This window comes from Trichechus manatus, unplaced genomic scaffold (assembly GCF_000243295.1).
Source record: "Trichechus manatus latirostris isolate Lorelei unplaced genomic scaffold, TriManLat1.0 scaffold00208, whole genome shotgun sequence".
Taxonomy (NCBI): Eukaryota; Metazoa; Chordata; class Mammalia; order Sirenia; family Trichechidae; genus Trichechus; species Trichechus manatus.
In genome coordinates this window covers 2,765,618-2,783,538 of record NW_004444144.1, presented here as the reverse complement: position 1 = coordinate 2,783,538, position 17,921 = coordinate 2,765,618, and the positions used below count along the sequence as shown (strand labels likewise).

Sequence of the window (17,921 nt, the reverse complement as noted above, 5' to 3'; positions counted from 1 at the left end):
AGTTTTCTTTGCTTCTTCATGTAGATTCAAGGTATTGTAACTTCATTTCAGCCTAAAGATTTCATTTATTATTTCCTGTAGGACAGGTCTGCTAGCAACAAATTTCTTCCATTTTTATTTACCTGACAATGTCTTAATCTCTCCTTCATTTTTTAAGGATAGTTTTTCTAGATAAGGAACTCTTTATTGACAGTCTTACTCTTTCAGCACTTGAATGTGTCATCCCACAGCCTTCCGGCCTCCACAGTTTCTGATGAGAAATCAGTTGCCAATCTTATTGAGGCCCCCTTGTACATGATAAATTGCTGCTTTCAAGAATCTCTCTGTTTTTCAACAGTTTGACTATGATAAAGTGTCTAGGTGTGGATCTCTTTGAGTTATCCTACTTAGAATTTGTTGAGCTTCATGGATGTGCAGATTGATGTTTTTCATCAAATTTGGGGGGTTTTGGGCCATTTTTATTCAATTATTCTTCCTGCCCCTTTCTCTCTCCTGTCAGTGACTCCTATTATGCATATGTTGGTATGCTTGTGGGTGTCCCACAGGTCTCTGAGTCTCCCTTCATTATTCTTCACTCTTTTTCTTCCTCCTCCTTAGACTAAAAACTAAAAACCAGTTGCTGTCGAGTTGATTTTGACTCATGATGACCCATGTGTGTCAGAGTAGAACTGCACTCCACAAGGTTTTCAATGGCTGTGATCTTTAGGAAGTAGACTTCCAGGCCTTTCTTCTGAGGTGCCTCTGGGTGGATTTGAACCACCAGCCTTTCAGTTCCTAGCCAAGTGCTTAACCATTTGCACCACACAGGTCTCCTCAGACTGGATAGTCTCAATAACCTATCTTCAAATTCTCTGATTTTTAATTCTGTCAGTTCAAATCTACTTTGAGTCCCTCTAGTGAATTTTTCATTTCAGTTATTGTAATATTCAGAATTTCTATGTAGTTGTTTTTTATCATTTCTATCTCTATACTGACACTCTCTATTTGGTGAGACATTCTGCAACTTTCCTTTAATCTTTAGATAAGGTTTCCTTTAGTTCTTTGAACGTAGTTATAACAACTGCTTTAAAGTCTCTTTCTCATAAGTCCAACATTTGAGTTTTGTCATGGATTGAACTGTGTCCCTCAAAAGTATCTGTCAACTTGGCTAGGCCATGATTCCCAGTCTTGTGTGATTGTCCACCATTTTGTCATCTGATGTGATTTTCCTCTGTGTTGTAAACCCAACCTCTATGATGTTAATGAGGCAGGATTAGAGACAGTTATGTTAATGAGGCAGGACTCAATCTACAAGATTAGGTTGTGTCTTAAATCAATCTCTTTTGAGATATAAAAGAGAGAGGCAAGCAGAGAGACAAGGGGACCTCACACCACCAAGAAACAAGAGCCAGGAGAATAGCGCATCCTTTGGACCTGGGGTCCCTGTGCTGAGAAGCTCCTAGACCAGGGCAAGATTGATGGCAAGGATCCTCCCCTAGAACTGACAGAGACAGAAAGCCTTCTCCTGAAGTTGGTAGCCTGAATTTGGACTTTTAGCCTCCTAAGTTGTGAGAGAAAAAATTTCTGTTTGTTAAAGTCATCCACTTGCGGTATTTCTGTTATTGCAGCACTGGATAACTAAAACAGGTTTCCTCAGGGACAGTTTCTATTGACTGTTTTTCCCCCTGTGTATGTGCCATACTTTTCCATTTGTTTGTGTGTCTTGTTATTTTGTTGTTGTTGTTGAAAACTAGATACTTTAAATAACATAATGTGACAACTTTGGAAATCAGATCTACTCTCCCCTGGGTTCCTCGTTGTTGCCATTTGTTTGTTTAGTGACCTTCCTGGAATAATTCTGTAAAGTCTGTATTCTTTGTCATGTGCAGCCACTTAAGTCTCTGTTTGGTTAGCTTATTGGTCAGCTAATGATTGGACAGAGATTTCTTTAAATGTTTTGAATCACTAAGTTTTCCGACATTTGCCAAGGGGCTATGTGTGACTCTGGGGGCATGCCTTCAATGCTCCGACAAGCAGTTTACAACTCTGCCTTACCTTTCATGTTCTGTTTGCACAGAGCCTCAAGATCAGCCAGAAGTGAGAGATTAGGGCCTTCTCACATCTTTCCTAGGCGTGTGCACAGCCCTGCACATACGTATAGCCTTCTAGATTCCCAGAAATATGTTGGAGCTTTTCAAAACCTCCAAAAGGGATCTCATTTCTGTTTTTCCTTTTAATTTTTTTCATCAGTCTCTTTAAGCCCAACTGATATTGCTGCTTTGGGAAGCTGCAATGTTAAACAGTTGTCACTGATTGCTTTCAACAAACGCCATAGGGATAGGGCCATTCACACAGAGCAAGCTCTGAGTCAGGTCAAATAAAGACAAACTTCAGAATAAGCTTTCAGGGAGCAGCCAGCCAGGTCAAATAGTGACAATTCTCTGAGGATAGAGCTTTTCAAGGAGCTCCAAATGTGTTCTGCCCCTTCCAGTTGTTCCTGGCTACTTGTTTTCATAGCTACCATAGTTGCGAGGCTATTGGTTTCCAAGGCTATCGTGAAGCTAGGAAGAGGGAGATGACAACAGAGAAAGTTGAAATGCCATAAAGCTCATGGTTCTTATGGAGATTCAGCCATTTTGTTAAACAAATGCTCCAGGAATGGCTGCAAGCCTTTAACTTCCTGGGTTCTAAAAAAGTTGATTTTAACAATTTTTGTTAGTGCTCTCTTTGCTTTTTTTTTTTTTTTCCTCTTTGCGTTTTTGGAGGTGTGGATGTTTGGTGGTCTTCACTCCACCATTCCAGAAGTGCTTCTCCCCAATTCTCCATTTTGCTGCTGAAGAAACTGAGGGAAGTGACTTGTCCACATTTATGAAGATAATGGAAGAATCCAGAAGAGAAAATCCAGGGCAGAAAGTGCTACTTCTGCACACTATCCAGCTGCTGCCATTTCTGTCCTTAAGTTCTTGAGAATGTAAAGTTATGTTAGAGCCACTCAAGAAAAAGAGGAGAAAATTTATTTCAAAAAGCAAAGAAAATAATTTTCCAGTCTATCTCTATGTATGCTATTAATAGTATATAGGCCTTGCACTTGGGAGGCCCATAGTCAGCTAGGAGAGAAAAGACAGACAAATTTTAGTGAAAGTTTAAAAAAGTGAAAGATTCCATAAAAGAAGTTGGGAGTAAGTGCGAGTTCAGAGACAGCAGAAATGCCTTCCCAGTTGGGGAACAATCATGAGCCCCAGGTGGAGACAGAGGTGATGGGAGATGCCACATGTACCAGGCCATCTGGCAACGTTTCAACCATGCTGGATACTCAGGCACCAGGAGGAGTCACTTTGCAACAGAAATAAGTCAAGGAAAGCATCATTCCCATCATCTCACCTCACAGCAAACACAGGCCCTGACCAGGTGCTCACCTCAGCATTCCATCCATGGTACAACCATCAGACCCCAGAGTCTAATCAAAGGTGACCTACAACTCACCAGCTCCAAAGGCAAACAAAAAGCTCTTGTTAGGGAATTCCTCCAAAAGGGCCTTCACCCGCTTCCCCATTCTCTCATTCCGCTTGTAGATGAGCTCCTGGCGGAAGTAGCTGTCGATCTCCTGAGCAGTGACACACTCCTGTGGTGGTAGTGTGGCATTAATAAAATTGGGAACCTCCACCAAAATAAAAATAAAGAAAAAATTAAGGGCAACGGAGTTATTAATGAAGCTGCTTCATTTGAGCAACAAATCAGCTAGCCTAGATGATCAAGATGTCATTGAGAGAAGGATGAGGAGTGACATACCATTTCTAGAGTCTCTGCCTGCTACTTTTTCAAACTATAATAGCATTCTCTGTGACCAAAGTGAAAAAATATTAAGTGAAGTGCACTGAAAGAACTCTCAGGCTATTTAAAACAGTTCTTCTGTCTCATTTAAATGGTTCAGTTTGATGTCATGTGATGACATAAGGAGACCATTTCTTTGGATAACACAGCCACAGTTTTAGCTCACTCGATTCACGTGTTTCTATAAAAATAAGTTTTAGATAGAGTTATGTGTTTGAGAATTATAATTGTGATTCTATTACCAAATACATGGGATATCTATAAACATTCTACTGTTTTATAAATTCCATTAATTTAAATTTTTTATTTTTTTTCCATTTCCCATTTCTATCACTTTCTCCAATGTTCTTGGCAAATATTTCAACTGATTCAGTTACACACACGTTAGCTGGAGTTAGTATTTTGGCTAATGACAGTCCAGTTATGTCTAAATTTGTGACAGTCAGGGGTGGTTCTTGCACCTCAGTGGCTTTGGGTAAAGCTGACACTTTGTGTTTTCTTCCCACCCCCTCGGTTGCTGGCCTTTCTACCCTCAGCCTCTGCACACCTTCTCCTGACACATGCTCTCTCCTCCACCCAGGGATTTAACAACTTTAACCATGACCTTAGTCCAATACAAAACAGGACATCTACCTGCCTGCGTCTCCTATTTCCAATAGCCTCTCAAAGACCTTTTGAAAGTCCGCACGATCTGTAACCTAGCCATCAATCTCCATTGTATGATAACAGATCTCCTTTTGTTATTTCCTTAAATCAAAAGCCTTTATCTTTTCACTCTGTCATCTTTTTTTTAAAATCATGTCATTTGTGTAAGATCCTCCTATTTCCCAAAATCTCCTCTCTTCAGTAGAGCACCCCCTTTGTATTAGCCTCTCCCCACAGGTAACCCAGAATATGCAGGGTGGCCTCCTGCTACCGTCCTGCTTGACCCTACATGTTCTTGGTCACCTGTGGGGAGAGGCTGAAAAAGGCCAACATTACCCTCGACCTGCACCACTCAGCCCTGGCCAGCCAGGCCCTCATTCCACAATGGCAGGCATGTCCCCCTGATATCCCACATCACCTCAAGGGACTCTGTGAGCAGGACAGGTATGTAGGAACCACAGGTAAGACATCCACCCCATAACTGTTCCATCAGCCTTACCATTTGCCCATAAAACCAAAAAAACCAAACCCATTGCTGTCAAGTCAACTTCAACTCATAGCGACCCTATAGGACAGAGTAGAACTGCCCCATAGAGTTCCAAGGAGCACCTGGTGGATTTGAACTGCCAACCTTTTGGTTAGCAGCTGTCGCATTTAACTACTATGCCACCAGGTTTCCCATTTGCCCACAGAACTTCCAAATCCTTCCGTTAGCTTTTTTCTGCTGCCTCAAATTTTAATTTCCCAATTAATCTTGATCTGTCTCCCCATTCCCCTGACCCCACCAAGAGTGCACACAAGAATTATCACCACCATAAATTCCACTATTCCTTCTCTTACATATTTCTTGTTTCCCCTTTCCCCCGCGTGCTTTGCGTTAGTTTTACTCCCTCCCACTCCACCAGTTGCTGCATAAAGTCAACTCCGATTCATGGCAATCCCATGTGTGTCAGAATAGAACTGTGCTCCATAGTGTTTTCAATGGCTGAGCTTTTGGAAGTAGATTGCCAGGCCTTTCTTCCAAGGTGCCTCTGGGTGAATGCAAACTTCAACTTTTTGGTTAGCAGCCAAGCATGTTAACTGTTGCACCAGCCCGGGACTCCCCTCCCACACCAGACTCTGGAAAGCTCATAACATCTCTAACACTTCTGTTATTAATGAAATGTCACCTTCCTGGCCCGATGCTGGACTCAGCCCATTTTGCCCTTCTCCCCAAGGCTGTCATCCCTTCTTCACCTCTTCTGTTCATGTACACTTCCCTATGGCAAGGTCCCCAAATCTAACACATACCTGGACAGCATCACTCACACCCACTAGCTCTCTTCTCTCTTGCCCATCCAGCATCATGCATGAAGACGTCGGTCCTGGTGGGAGGCAACAACATGCTTATCTACTCAGAAGCTCAGCTAGCACCTGCCACTTCCACATCATCTTGTGGGGTGGGGGGCAGAGTAATGGCTTGCTTGTCCCATGAGGCGCTTGTTAATAAAAGCATAACAAATCTCCATCCCACCTCCCTCCTATGTGGAGCTGCAGTTGTCTGAGGTCTAACCAGCCACTTCATTCCCTTTGATGGCCCACAGGTAATGCCCATCCCGTGTTTACACTCTATCTGCCAGCTCGGCCACACTCGTCGAGCAATACTGCAGGATGGGACCCATGTCTGGAAGTGCTGGTAGCCTTCCCAGCTTCTTATGCATCATACCATGTTCGTACGTTCCTAGAAGCCACTGAAAGCTGCAGCCAAAGTTTTGTTCCATCATTTCCCAAAAGTACCAATGAAGTCAAACTCAGATCCCATCCTGTTTCTGAAGGCTGGCTCATGCAGCCTGCTGCCTGAGCCATGAGGTCTGCTGCTGAACTCTCTGAAGCTTCATCCTTCGGCTGGGATCCTGGAATCAACCCTCATCATTGCGCCTCTCATTCCTTAAAAGTTTCATTACAAAAATGCCTTTGTTAGCTGCAGCATCTCATTCAATGACACCTAAATTGGCCCAGTTTTATTCTTAAACCCCCTCATGACCTCGATCTTTTGTACACACTTGGAGGTGTCAGCAAGTAATGTCTTTATTCTTGTACTTCAATGCATGCTGAGCTTGGCAGAGGGCAAGGGCACTCACCTGGGAGCTGTCGTGGCTGAAGATGATGGACCTGAGGTCGCCACAGTTATAGTGCTTGATGAGATCCTTCATCGTGTAGGGTATCTGGACACTGCCTGCTCACAGGCTTTCCTGCTGCAGGAGCTTCTGGTTCAAGGCAAGGATGACCTGAAAGAGAGGGGAGAAAACCGTAAGTCCCTTTTAAGTTCATTGACAAGACAATCATTAGCTGCCTTCTTATTTCTTTTGTCCATGGTTTGCAACAGCCTCATCTCTGTGTTCACCATGTAAGGACATGGATAATGCTACTAAAAAGGAACACAAACTCTGGATAGTGCCTAAAGAAAAGGACAAGCAGTTGCTGTTCAGTCACCTCTGACTCATGGCAACCCCGTGTATGTCAGAGGAGAGCTATGTTCCATAGGGTTTTCAATGGCTTATTTTTCAGAAGTAGATCACCAAGCCTTTCTTCTGAAGCAACTCTGGGTGAACTCAAACCTCCAACCTTTTGGTTAGCAGCCCAGTGGATTAACTTTATGTACCACTCAGGGACTTTGAAAAGGAAGACAGATCTGCCCAAATCAGCCCCAACTGGATCACACTGGGGAAACCACCTTCAGACCCACACAGTCAACGTAGAACTCCCCGACCAGAGTGACCAAGATGGTGAAGAGACCTGAAGAGCTGGCTTGTTAGGAACGGCTGAAGAAGCTGGGGAGGTAGGGCAGGGAGAGCCTGGGGACATAAAGAGACAGACACCAACAGGTTTCCATCGGGGCGGAGTAACCAGTCAGCAAGGTATGCACAGGCTTATATTAAGGAAAGGTATGCACAGGCTTACTTGTGCTTACTTACTAATCTGTAGTGCACAATTTCACATGGGTTTTACCACATCTTTGATTCAGATTCCAGATCCAAGGAATTTTACAAAGCAGAGCCTCTGCCTGGCACTGGAGAGCTGGGTGGGTGCTGGGGGGATTCTGACACCAGGAAGGAATTGGGGCTGGTCACTCTCTTCAAGGCTCCCGACAGCACTAGAGATTCTGTGGCATTTTCTCTCTCCCCACAGGCATGGTGCAGATATATAACCTTTAACAGGTACCTTTCCACATGCTTCCCAGGTAATCAGTGCACAGGATACTGCCTTTGCTGGAATATTCTGTTGTGGATTGAACTGTGTTCTCTAAAAACATGTGTTGGAATCCTAACCCCTATCCATATGGATGTAATCCTATTTGGGAATACAGTTTTCTCTGTTATGTTAATGCGGCAACAGCAGTGTGGGGTGTGTACTAACCCTAATCACTGCTGGGTGATATAAGGAGCAATGTAGACACAGAGAGAAGCAAGCACAAATGGGCGAAGATAGACGCATGTGGAGATCTCCAAGGAACTGAGGAACGCTGAGATTACACAGCTGAGACAAGGATCTTCCCCCAGAGCCAATAGAGAGAGCCTTCCCCTAGAGCTAGAGACCTGAACTCGGACTTCCAGCCTCTTGAACTGTGAGAAAATAAATTTCTGTTTGTTAAAGCCACTCGCGATATTTCAGTTATAATTTACCCCCCCCCCAAAAAAAAAATCCATTGCCACAGAGTCAATTCCAACTCACAGCAACCCTATAGGACAGAGTAGAAGTGCCCCATAAGGTTTCCAAGCAGCGGCTGGTGGATTTGAACTGCAAACCTTTTGGTTAGCAGCCGTAGCTCACCGCAGCACTTAACCACTGCACCACCGGGGCTCCGTTCCTGTTATAGCAGCACTAAAAAGCTAAGACATATTCCCTCCGCCTCTGCTGAAATGCAGACAGACTCCCTCTGTCTAAGCACTCCGGCCATGAGGTCTTCAGCGAGAAGTTTTAAACTCTCTGGATATAACACACTACAGGTCTCAACTCAGCAAAAGTCAGCCAGCCCAAGTCCCTTTCCTTATCCTTTCACCTGTTCTCCTTACTGTGAGCGGCTTATTGGCCTGCCTCCCATAGGCCACTGAGGCAGGTCTCACCCGCATGTGACCCTCCTTCCATGCTCCTCCCTTGGCTACTGTAATATTTGCTGTCCCTGTTGTGGCCTTAACCAAGGGGGGAAGGAGGGACAAATCCTTCCTTTGTAAATCACCTCCCCCTTCTCTACAGCAGGGACCTCTCCAGCCTCTCCTGGAGGCTCTCTCTCCAAAAGACCTGCAAACCAGTCTCTTCTATCTTGAGATGGGATCTTCTGGGTCCCACCATGTTCCCACCCTCCCTATCCCTCTATGGGTGACGAGCCCAAACTGAGCTGACAGCTTGCTCGGTCGTGCCTAATTACAGCCATGTCAAGAGAGGTAGATACACCAGGTGCATGTCTGCAAACCAGGATTTAAATGAGGAAAGAGCCTTCCACAGCCCCTGGATTCTAAACCCATACCAAGAGGACTATCTGCAGCCACTGGCGAGGATTGGCAATTTTCCACTAGGAATGGGATTTGCTAGCTGATTTCAGATTAGCCGGATGAACACATTTTTGGAGAGGAGGGAGAGGGGCATTATGAAACATCGACAGGTATACCAGCCCAGGCCAGGGTGTCACACATTTTCTCTCAGTCTAATTCATCCAAATCAAGTTGCAAAGTCTGGCTGGATCACAAATACCTACTAATGGGTTTTGTTGTTCTCTTAAAGGTATTCTGGACAAGCACAGGTTACCTGTTAACAGATCTTCCTCCAGGAGTTTCCACTGATTTTGAAAAAAAAAAAATTTTTTTTTAAAGGTTTCTTGCTATTTAGAGAAGAATGAGTCACCCATTCTAACAGGCCTGCCCAGTCTGCAAGCTGGTGAAGACTGGGTATGTGTCACATCACAGATTAAATGCATACTTTGTTTATTCAGTCCCTTCTCAACATACACAAATGTCATTCACATTTAAGATATTTTACCTTATTATGAGACACTTGTTAGTCCTTGCTTGAATGTTTGACTTTGCTTTTTAGATTTACTTTTGAAGATGAAGCTTTAAAGAAGTTTACATACTAAAACTAAGCCAATAACATTAATAATTTTCTGAGTGCTTGTGACATATCTGGCTGCATGCTAAGTGCTTTGCTTGTATTCTCATTTAATTCTTCCAACAATCCTGGGGTGGTAACTATTGTTAAACCTATTTTAAAGATGACAAAAATGAGGCAACAATAAGTTAAATAACTTACTCAAAGTAACGTTGCTTAGTAAACCAAGGCTAGGATTTGAACCAAAACAGTCTAATACCAGAGCCCAAGATCTTTACCACTAAGCTGGACATGAGGGCATGCTGCTACCAAGTGGCAGTAACTGGTTTTTGTCATGTGGTCTAATTTAAATTACTAGGCTTAAGCTAAGGGTCTAGTAACCTAAAACTGGGAGGGAGGGAAGGGCAGAAGGAAAAAGGCAGAAAGGAAAGCAAAAAGAAACGCATGTTAAAGCTTTTTTTCACTCAGATTAAGAGCAACACACATTCATTACAGGTAATTTCAGAAACAGAAAAGTATAAAAAAGAAATTTTAAATTGCCCATCATTTCACCAATCACAGGTTACAACTCCTGAACAACATGTGAGTATATTTCCTTTCCGCATATTCTATGCATTTTTATACAGTGATTGTATTATACACAGTTATCCCTTGGTATCCGCAGGGATTGGTTCCAGGACCCCCCCCTCCGTGGATACCAAAATCTAAGGATGTGCAAGTCCCTTATATAAAATGCTGTACTATTTGCATATAACCTATGCACACTCTGCCAAATAGTTTAAATCATTTCTGGATTACTTAAAATACTTCAGACAACATAAAGGCTATGTTAACAGTTGTTATACTGTCTTGTTTAGGGAATAATGACAAGAAAAAAAAGTCTGTACATGTTTAGTATGGACGCAACCATCGTAGGCCTAACTACATAGTACACACGTCAGCAACAACGTAACTTTTTTCCCTCTAATATTTTCCATCCGTTGTTGTTTGAATTCATGGATGTGGAACCTGCGGATACAGAGGGTCTACATATAAAATTTTGCATTCTAAACTTCTGTTTGACGGTGTAGGCATTTCTCACATGGCTAAACTCTTGCTTAGCATCACGTTTGATGTAACATGCCATAATTTAGCTAAACACCTTTCTATTGTGATACATTTAGATTTTCTTTCTTGAAAAACTTTCTGAATAACACCATCTGTGAGCAGAAACCTTTTTTTTTTTTTTTTGTATTTTCAAATTCCTAAGACCAGGACTACTGAGTCAATGAATATGAACCATTTAAAGGATTTTTACTTTTCTTTTTTTTCTAGAAATTTTTTACTTTTACTTTTTTTGTAATAAAAATTTAATTCTCTAAAAAGATTTTTTTAACTTAAATGAAAACAAAATGTAATTCTCCATTACAACACATATACAATAAGCATTAAGTAGTAAAACAGAAAATCTTCCAAAGCCAATTTTATGAAGAAGTCCAATCGTAGATACAATCTACCCCTCCTCACTGAGGCAGCCCCAGCAGCATACCAGGGCAATCATGCTGCTGTAACTGCACAGTGCTCTTACCTGGAATGTTCTTCCCACCCTTGTCCACATGTCAAAACATACCATCCTTTGAAAACTCAACAAAAGAACTCCCTTGTCATGGATTGAATTATGTCCCCCCAAAAATGTGTGTATCAATTTGGCTGGACCATGATTCCCAGTATTGTGTGGTTGTCCTCCATTTTGTGACTGTAATTTTATGTTAAAGAGGATTAGGGTGGGATTGTAACACCCTTACTAAGGTCACATCCCTGATCCAATGTAAAGGGAGTTTCTCTGGAGTGTGGCCTGCACCAACTTTTCTCTCTCAAGAGATAAAAAGAAAGGGAAGCAAGCAGAGAGTGGGGACCTCATACCACCAAGAAAGCAGCACCAGGAGTGCAGCGTGTCCTTTCGACCCAGGGTCCCTGCGCAGAGAAGCTCCTAGTCTGGGAGAACACTGATGAGAAGCCCAACAGAGAGAGAAAGCCTTCCCCTGGAGTTGACACCCTGAATTTGGACTTGTAGCCTACTGGACTGTGAGACAATAAATTTCTCTTTGTTAAAGACATCCACTTGTGGTATTTCTGTTACAGCAGCACTGGATGACAAAGACATCCCTCTTCTGGGAAGCTTCCCATCACTAACTCCCAGCCATAGTGAGTTGCCATCTTCTTTTTGCCTCAAGTAAATCTTGTGAATACTCTTGTTGTCATTAGCTGCCATCGAGTCAGCCCCTGACTCGTGGCAACCCCAGGCACAATGCAAGGAAATGCCACCCAGTCCCATGCCCTTCCCATGACCAGTTATGTGATCCATAGCATTTTCAGTGGCTGGTTTTCAGAAGTAGATTCCCAGGCCTTTCATGCTAGTCTGTCTTAGTCTGGAAGCTCCGCTGAAACCTGTTCATCATCATAGCAACACACAAGCCTCCAGTGACAGACGAGTGGTGGCTGTGCTTGAGGTGCTTTGGCCAGGAATCGAACCTGTGTCTCCCCTGTGGAAAGTGAGAACTCTACCACTGGACCCCCCTGTGGATACTCTACACCACTAATCTCACTGCCCCGTTTTATCTCCTCTGCCACCTGACACACAGGACCTGGCATGCAGTGAACATTCACTCAATAAACTTTTAGTGAGTTAATTAATTTTAGAAATGACTCTGTCAGATCTGAGGCAGATGGCTGCTCAGAAAAGAAGTCTGGCAAATTCCCAGCCTACCGAGCCAAACAGGAAGCATTTCCAGGAAAGCCAGACTCACTAACGTTTGCTTCTACTTCTCAGAAAAGTACAAATGGTTAGACTGGGAAATTAATAGACTGCCCTCTAGGAGAGTTTCAGCTTAGCCCCACACCTCCACCTCAGAGACTCACATTTTATTTGAGCTTATCCCTCAATCAGCTTTGGGAGGGCTTCTTCCTTGGGTGCTTGTCCCAACCAAGCCTTCATTCTCTAAGCTCCCAAATTCTCCCCTTGTACTAGTCAGGTATTTTTGTGTCACAATAACCAATTAAACCTGAAATCTCAATGGCCTAACACACAAATGTTTACAGCTCGCTCGTGCAAAGTCTGATGTCAGTCAGTGGCTCTTTCATCCATCTAGTCCCTTAGGGATCCAGTTCCTTTTATCTGTGACACTGCTGTCCCAATGTGTAGTTTCCAAGGATGCCATAGCAGGGGAAGAGATTAAACATGCAGGTGGTCCACCAGCTGTTAAACACCTCAGCCTGGAATTCCCACATTTCCTTGGCTAGAAGTCACGTGGCCTTACTTAATCTGCACAGGGCTGGGAAATGTAGTCTTCCCATGTGCCAGGAAGGGGTTGGGAACCAGAAAGAGGTGAGCACTAACAGTGTTGACCACAGCCCTCTAACCTTGAGGAGGCTCCCATCCCTTAAATTAAATCCAGGAGATCATAAAGACCCCTCAATCCTTCCTCATCTCCACAGCCATGAAAGGTTAACTGGTTCAAAAATGTCATTTCTCATATTTGGCCTATTCAACAATAAGCCTAAACTCTTCAGCTAACATCTCACAGACCATCTGAAGCTTGTCACCTAATTGTGGACATCCCCAGTCTGCTATGTGCCTCTGGGACTTTGCATCTGCTATTCCCTCTTTCGGCACACCTGGTCACCCAGAGTCTTTCCCCAGACCTTTGCTCTTAATTCAGTACTCAGAGAAGCTTCCCCTGACCTCTATCGAAGTAGTCACTGTCCCACCCCAGCTACTTTCTAGCCCATTATCCTGTTTTATTTTCTCCATAGCACTTACGGCTAGCTGAAATTATCTTCTTCATAACATCTTCCAAGCCTGGACTGGACATGCCATTGGGATGTTACCTGTTGATCTTCCCCCTGTTATGGGTTGATTTGTGTCCCCAAAAGAGATCTGTTAAAGTTCTAGTCCCTGGTACCTGTGAACGTAGCCTTATCTGGAAAGAGCATCTTTGCAGGTGTAATTTAAGTTAACATGAGGTCATACTGGAGTAGGGTGGGTTCTAATCCAATATGATGGGTATCCTTACAAAAAGAGACAGACAGACACAGAGGGAAGACGGCTATGTGAAGACAGAGGCAGAGATCGGAGTTATACTGCCACAGAACAAGTAGCGCCGAGGGCTACCTGAAGCTGGAAGACAAGAAAAGATCTTCCTCTAGAGGCTGAGAGAGAGTATGGCCCTGTCGACACCCTGAATTCAGGCTCCTAACCTCCAAAGCCATGAGAGAATAAATTTCTGTTGTTTCAAGCCACCTAGGTTACGTATTTTGTTACAGCAGCCTTAGGAGACGCATACACCTCATACGCCTGTACTATGTTTCTACTCCCTGTGATATAAAACAGTTGATGGGGAGTACCGTGCATTACAACGAATCAGGATATCAGGCATTTCCCCACTCAGAATTACACATGGTCCCTGGTGGAAGACGAACAACTCATCAATTAAAGTTCCCAGTTGAGCCTTGGTCCTCAAGGACCAGGAGGCCTGGGGACAGCAGAAGCATGGAGAGAAGGAATGAGAAGGGAAGCAAAATGCCAACCATAACCTTGGGTTACCTGAGGATTCTGGAAACTGAGTGGTTGGCAGGCTGATCATCATCAAGAACCAGACAGCGTAAAGTGCAATGACAGGTGTCATGAGAGTTCATTCCTGTACCAACTAATAAAGGATAAGATCAAAGCAAGTATAGTGCTAAATATCCTGGAAGTTCATTCACTCATTCCTTCTTCAATCCATTAATTCAGTCAATAAGTTGTACGCCTACTGTTCCAAGCGCTAAAGATAGTGTAAAAAAAACCAGTTGCCATCGACTCATGGCGACCCTATGTGTGTCAGAGTAGAAGTGCTCCACTGGGTTTTCAATTGATTTTTTTTTCAGAAGTACATTGTTAGGCCTTTCTTCCAAGGTGCCTCTGGGTGGATTCGAACCTCCAACCTTTCGGTTAGCAGCCAAATACATTAATTGCTTGCACCACACAGGGACTCCCAAAGATACGGTAAGGAATAAGAAAGACAAGATCCTTGATCTTATGGAGCTTCCACTTTACCTGGGGGGCCTGTCAAGAAGAATCCGAGAAAGAGGGTGGGAAGCGGGAAGGCGGGTGTATCATAGAAGTTTCTGGAAGAAGTTTAAGAGGTAAGGGACCAAAGTTAAAGTTTCACTCTATGATTTCAGACTTGCCAGAACAGCTCCATACATAAGCAAATCAAAACTCTTCCAAGGATTATCCTTTTGTTGCTTTGCCTTGAGGGGAAAGAGGTCCTGTGTCACCCAGACAGAGACCATACTATAAACACGTGTCTTAAGGAAGTTTGACAAGCAGACTGTGAATCTGAGTTGGCGCTAAATCTTTCTTTTGTTGCTAAAAACCATAGAAATGTACTTTTTAAATCTCTAATATAACTTCCTGTAATTGTCACATGCCTTTCCTTCTGGAGCTGCTGCAACCACTCCAAATAATGACCTAGGGGAAACGTGGTATTAACACTGTGTTTATAGCCTAATTATTTCTGAAATGGCTTAGCATCTTGCAGATTAAAATCCAGCACACCATAAGCCATTTACCAGCATGCCTCAAGAGACCACCTAAGAGATGAGGTGGAAGGGTTGCTGGGGCATGGTGCTCATTGGCAGAGCCCAAGCTGGTGAATGAAAGGCACTCAGTGAAAACCAGATGATAGCTCAGTGGAGAACCTCCAGGGACAGCCACCAGGGGCCGCCCACCCCAGCCCACCCTTACTGATTTAGCAGGGACCTGGGGAAGCCTCTGGTACACTGCTTACCTTTAAGAAGGGAAAGCTCTTACTTAAACTCAGGCTCCCTAGGAAAAGATCAAAGATGGGTTCCTGAGGAAAAAATCTCTGAGTGAGGCCAGAGTCCTTACAGCGTTTTCTTGGAGTCTGAATACTCCCTAGATGACTCTGGGCACTTGTTAGCATGACACCTAGCCCAATCAAGGAGGTGAGTCACTGTACAAGTTTTCTTGGGCTGCCGTAACAAAGTACCACAAAGTGGGTGACTTCAAACAACAGCAATCAATTCTCTCACAGTCTGGAGGCTATAAGTCCAAATTCAGGGTGTCCATAGGGCCATAGGAAACCCTATTGGTTAAGAGTCTGGCTGCTAACCAAAAGGTCGGCAGTTCAAATCCACCAGGCACTCCTTGGAAACCCTATGGGGCAGTTTTACTCTGTCCTATAGGGTCGCTGAGTCAAAATCGACTCGACGGTAACGGGATTTTTGGTTTATAGGGCCATGTTCTCTCCTAATGCTGTAGGAGAAGATCGTTTCTTATTTCTTCCGGCTTCCAGTAGCCCCAGGTGCTCCTTAGCTTGCAGCATAACTCAATGATAGTCTTCCCTCTGTTTCTCTTCTCCTCTTTTATAGGACACCACTCAAATGGGATTATAATCCGCTCTACTCCAATATGGCCTCATGGTAACTAACTGATAACATTTTCAAAGACCCCATTTCCAAGTAAGGTCACATTCACAGGTCCCAGGGATTAAGACTTCAACATGTCTTTTAGAGGGGACACAATTCAATCCATATCATTGTCATTTAGCTCTCCCTCCTCTATACTGCAGCACTTTTATTATCCATGCTTCTCAGACATCAGAGTAAATATTCATGCCTCAGAGCTGCGCTGGAGCTAAACCCAGTGGAGGCAGGGCTCTGGGAGGCACTGCTGGAGGTATTCTCCATGGGGAGAACCTTTGGGTCAGGCCAGGGGTGGCCATCCAGGTAACAACAACAATAATGCATACAGGAAAAATTTCAAACACTAAAAGACATATACCTTCCTCCCATTCCTGCTCCCCAGTCATCCTCCTTAAAAGCAACCACTGCTGCCGGTGTCTTGTACCTCTTTCCATGGACAGTCTCTGTACGTAAAAGTAGAGTAGGTAGATAGATAGATTGATGATGGATAGACAGATACATGATAAATAGATAATAGATAGGTAGGTAGATAGATGATGGATAGATAGATGATAGATAGACAGATGATAGATTGATAGATGATAGATAGACAGGTAGGTAGGTAGGTAGGTAGGTAGGTAGGTAGGAAGGAAGGAGTAGATTGTGCTCAGGAGTCCCCAAGACCACCCTCAGGTGCAATAATTTGTTAGAAGAACTCACAGAACTCAGCAAAGTTGTTATACTCACAGTTACAGTGTATTACAGTAAGAGGATATGGATTAAAATTAGCAACAGAAAAATGCACATTGGGCAAAGTCCAGGAGACACGAGGCACAAGCTTCCAGGTGCCCTCTCACAGTGTAGTGCAGACGGTGCTTAATTCTTCCAGCAACAGTGTGAGACAACACACACAGAGTACTGCCAACCAGGAAAGCTCACCTGAGCCTTGGTGTCCAGGGCTCTTATTAGGGGTCAGTCATGTAGGCATGGCTCCAACCTCTGCAGTGTCAAGCTGATACCATGAGGCCCAAGGTCCCCACCAAAAACCACATTGTTAGCATAGACTTTGAGGCATGGCCCATGGCCCCCAGGTAAATGAAGACACTCTCATCAGGCAGGACATTCTAAGGGCTTAGAGCGTACCTCCCAGGAGCCAGAAAAGGGATAAAGCTTTCTTTAGAATGTGCAGGGTGTGGACAACCCGGACTGCTGAGTTAACCTTTTACTGCACACAGAGAGGTATTTCCTCCCCTTTTTTGTTTTTGATCCTTGGTCTTTAGTAGTCAAATTAAAGCCCTTCCATGAACAAATACTCAAATTATTTATTATAATGTTGTTGTTAGATGCCGTTGAGTCAGTTCCAACTCATAATGACCCTGCGTACAACAGAACAAAACACTGCCCAGTCTTGCACCATCCTCACAATCATTATGTTTGAGCCCATTGTTGCAGTCACTGTGTCAATTCATCTCATTGAGGGTTTTCCTCTTTTTCTCTGACCTTCTACTTTACCAAGCATGATGTCCTTCTCCAGGGACTGGTTCCTCCTAATAACATGTCCAAAGTACTTGAGATGAAGTCTCACCATCCTCACTTCTAAGGAGTATTCAGGTATACTTCTTCCAAAACAGATTTGTTTGTTCTTCTGGCAGTCCATGGTATATTCAATATTCCTCACCAACACCATAAGTCAAAGGCATCAATTCTTCTTTGGTTTTCCTTATTCATTGTCCAGCTTTCACATGCATATGAGGCAATTGAAAATATCATGGCTTGGGTCAGTCCTCAAAGTGACATCCTTGCTTTTCAACACTTTAAAGAGGTCTTCTGCAGCAGATTTGCCCAATGCAATGCATCGTTTGATTTCTTGACTGCTAGTTCTATGGACGTTGATTATGGATCCAAGTAAAATGAAATCCTTGACAACTTCAATCTTT

The 17,921-nt window shown here is 43.6% G+C and overlaps 1 protein-coding gene across 1 annotated transcript in view; it reads right to left on the bottom strand.

Moving 5' to 3' along the window:
* The window catches only part of TRABD2A (TraB domain containing 2A), a 90,970-nt gene that overhangs the window by 21,383 nt on the left and 51,666 nt on the right, over nt 1–17,921 (bottom strand). Inside the window, 2 exon segments of the mRNA XM_004388265.2 lie at nt 3,463–3,637; nt 6,576–6,722. Coding sequence (XP_004388322.1) covers nt 3,463–3,637; nt 6,576–6,722 — 322 coding nt within the window.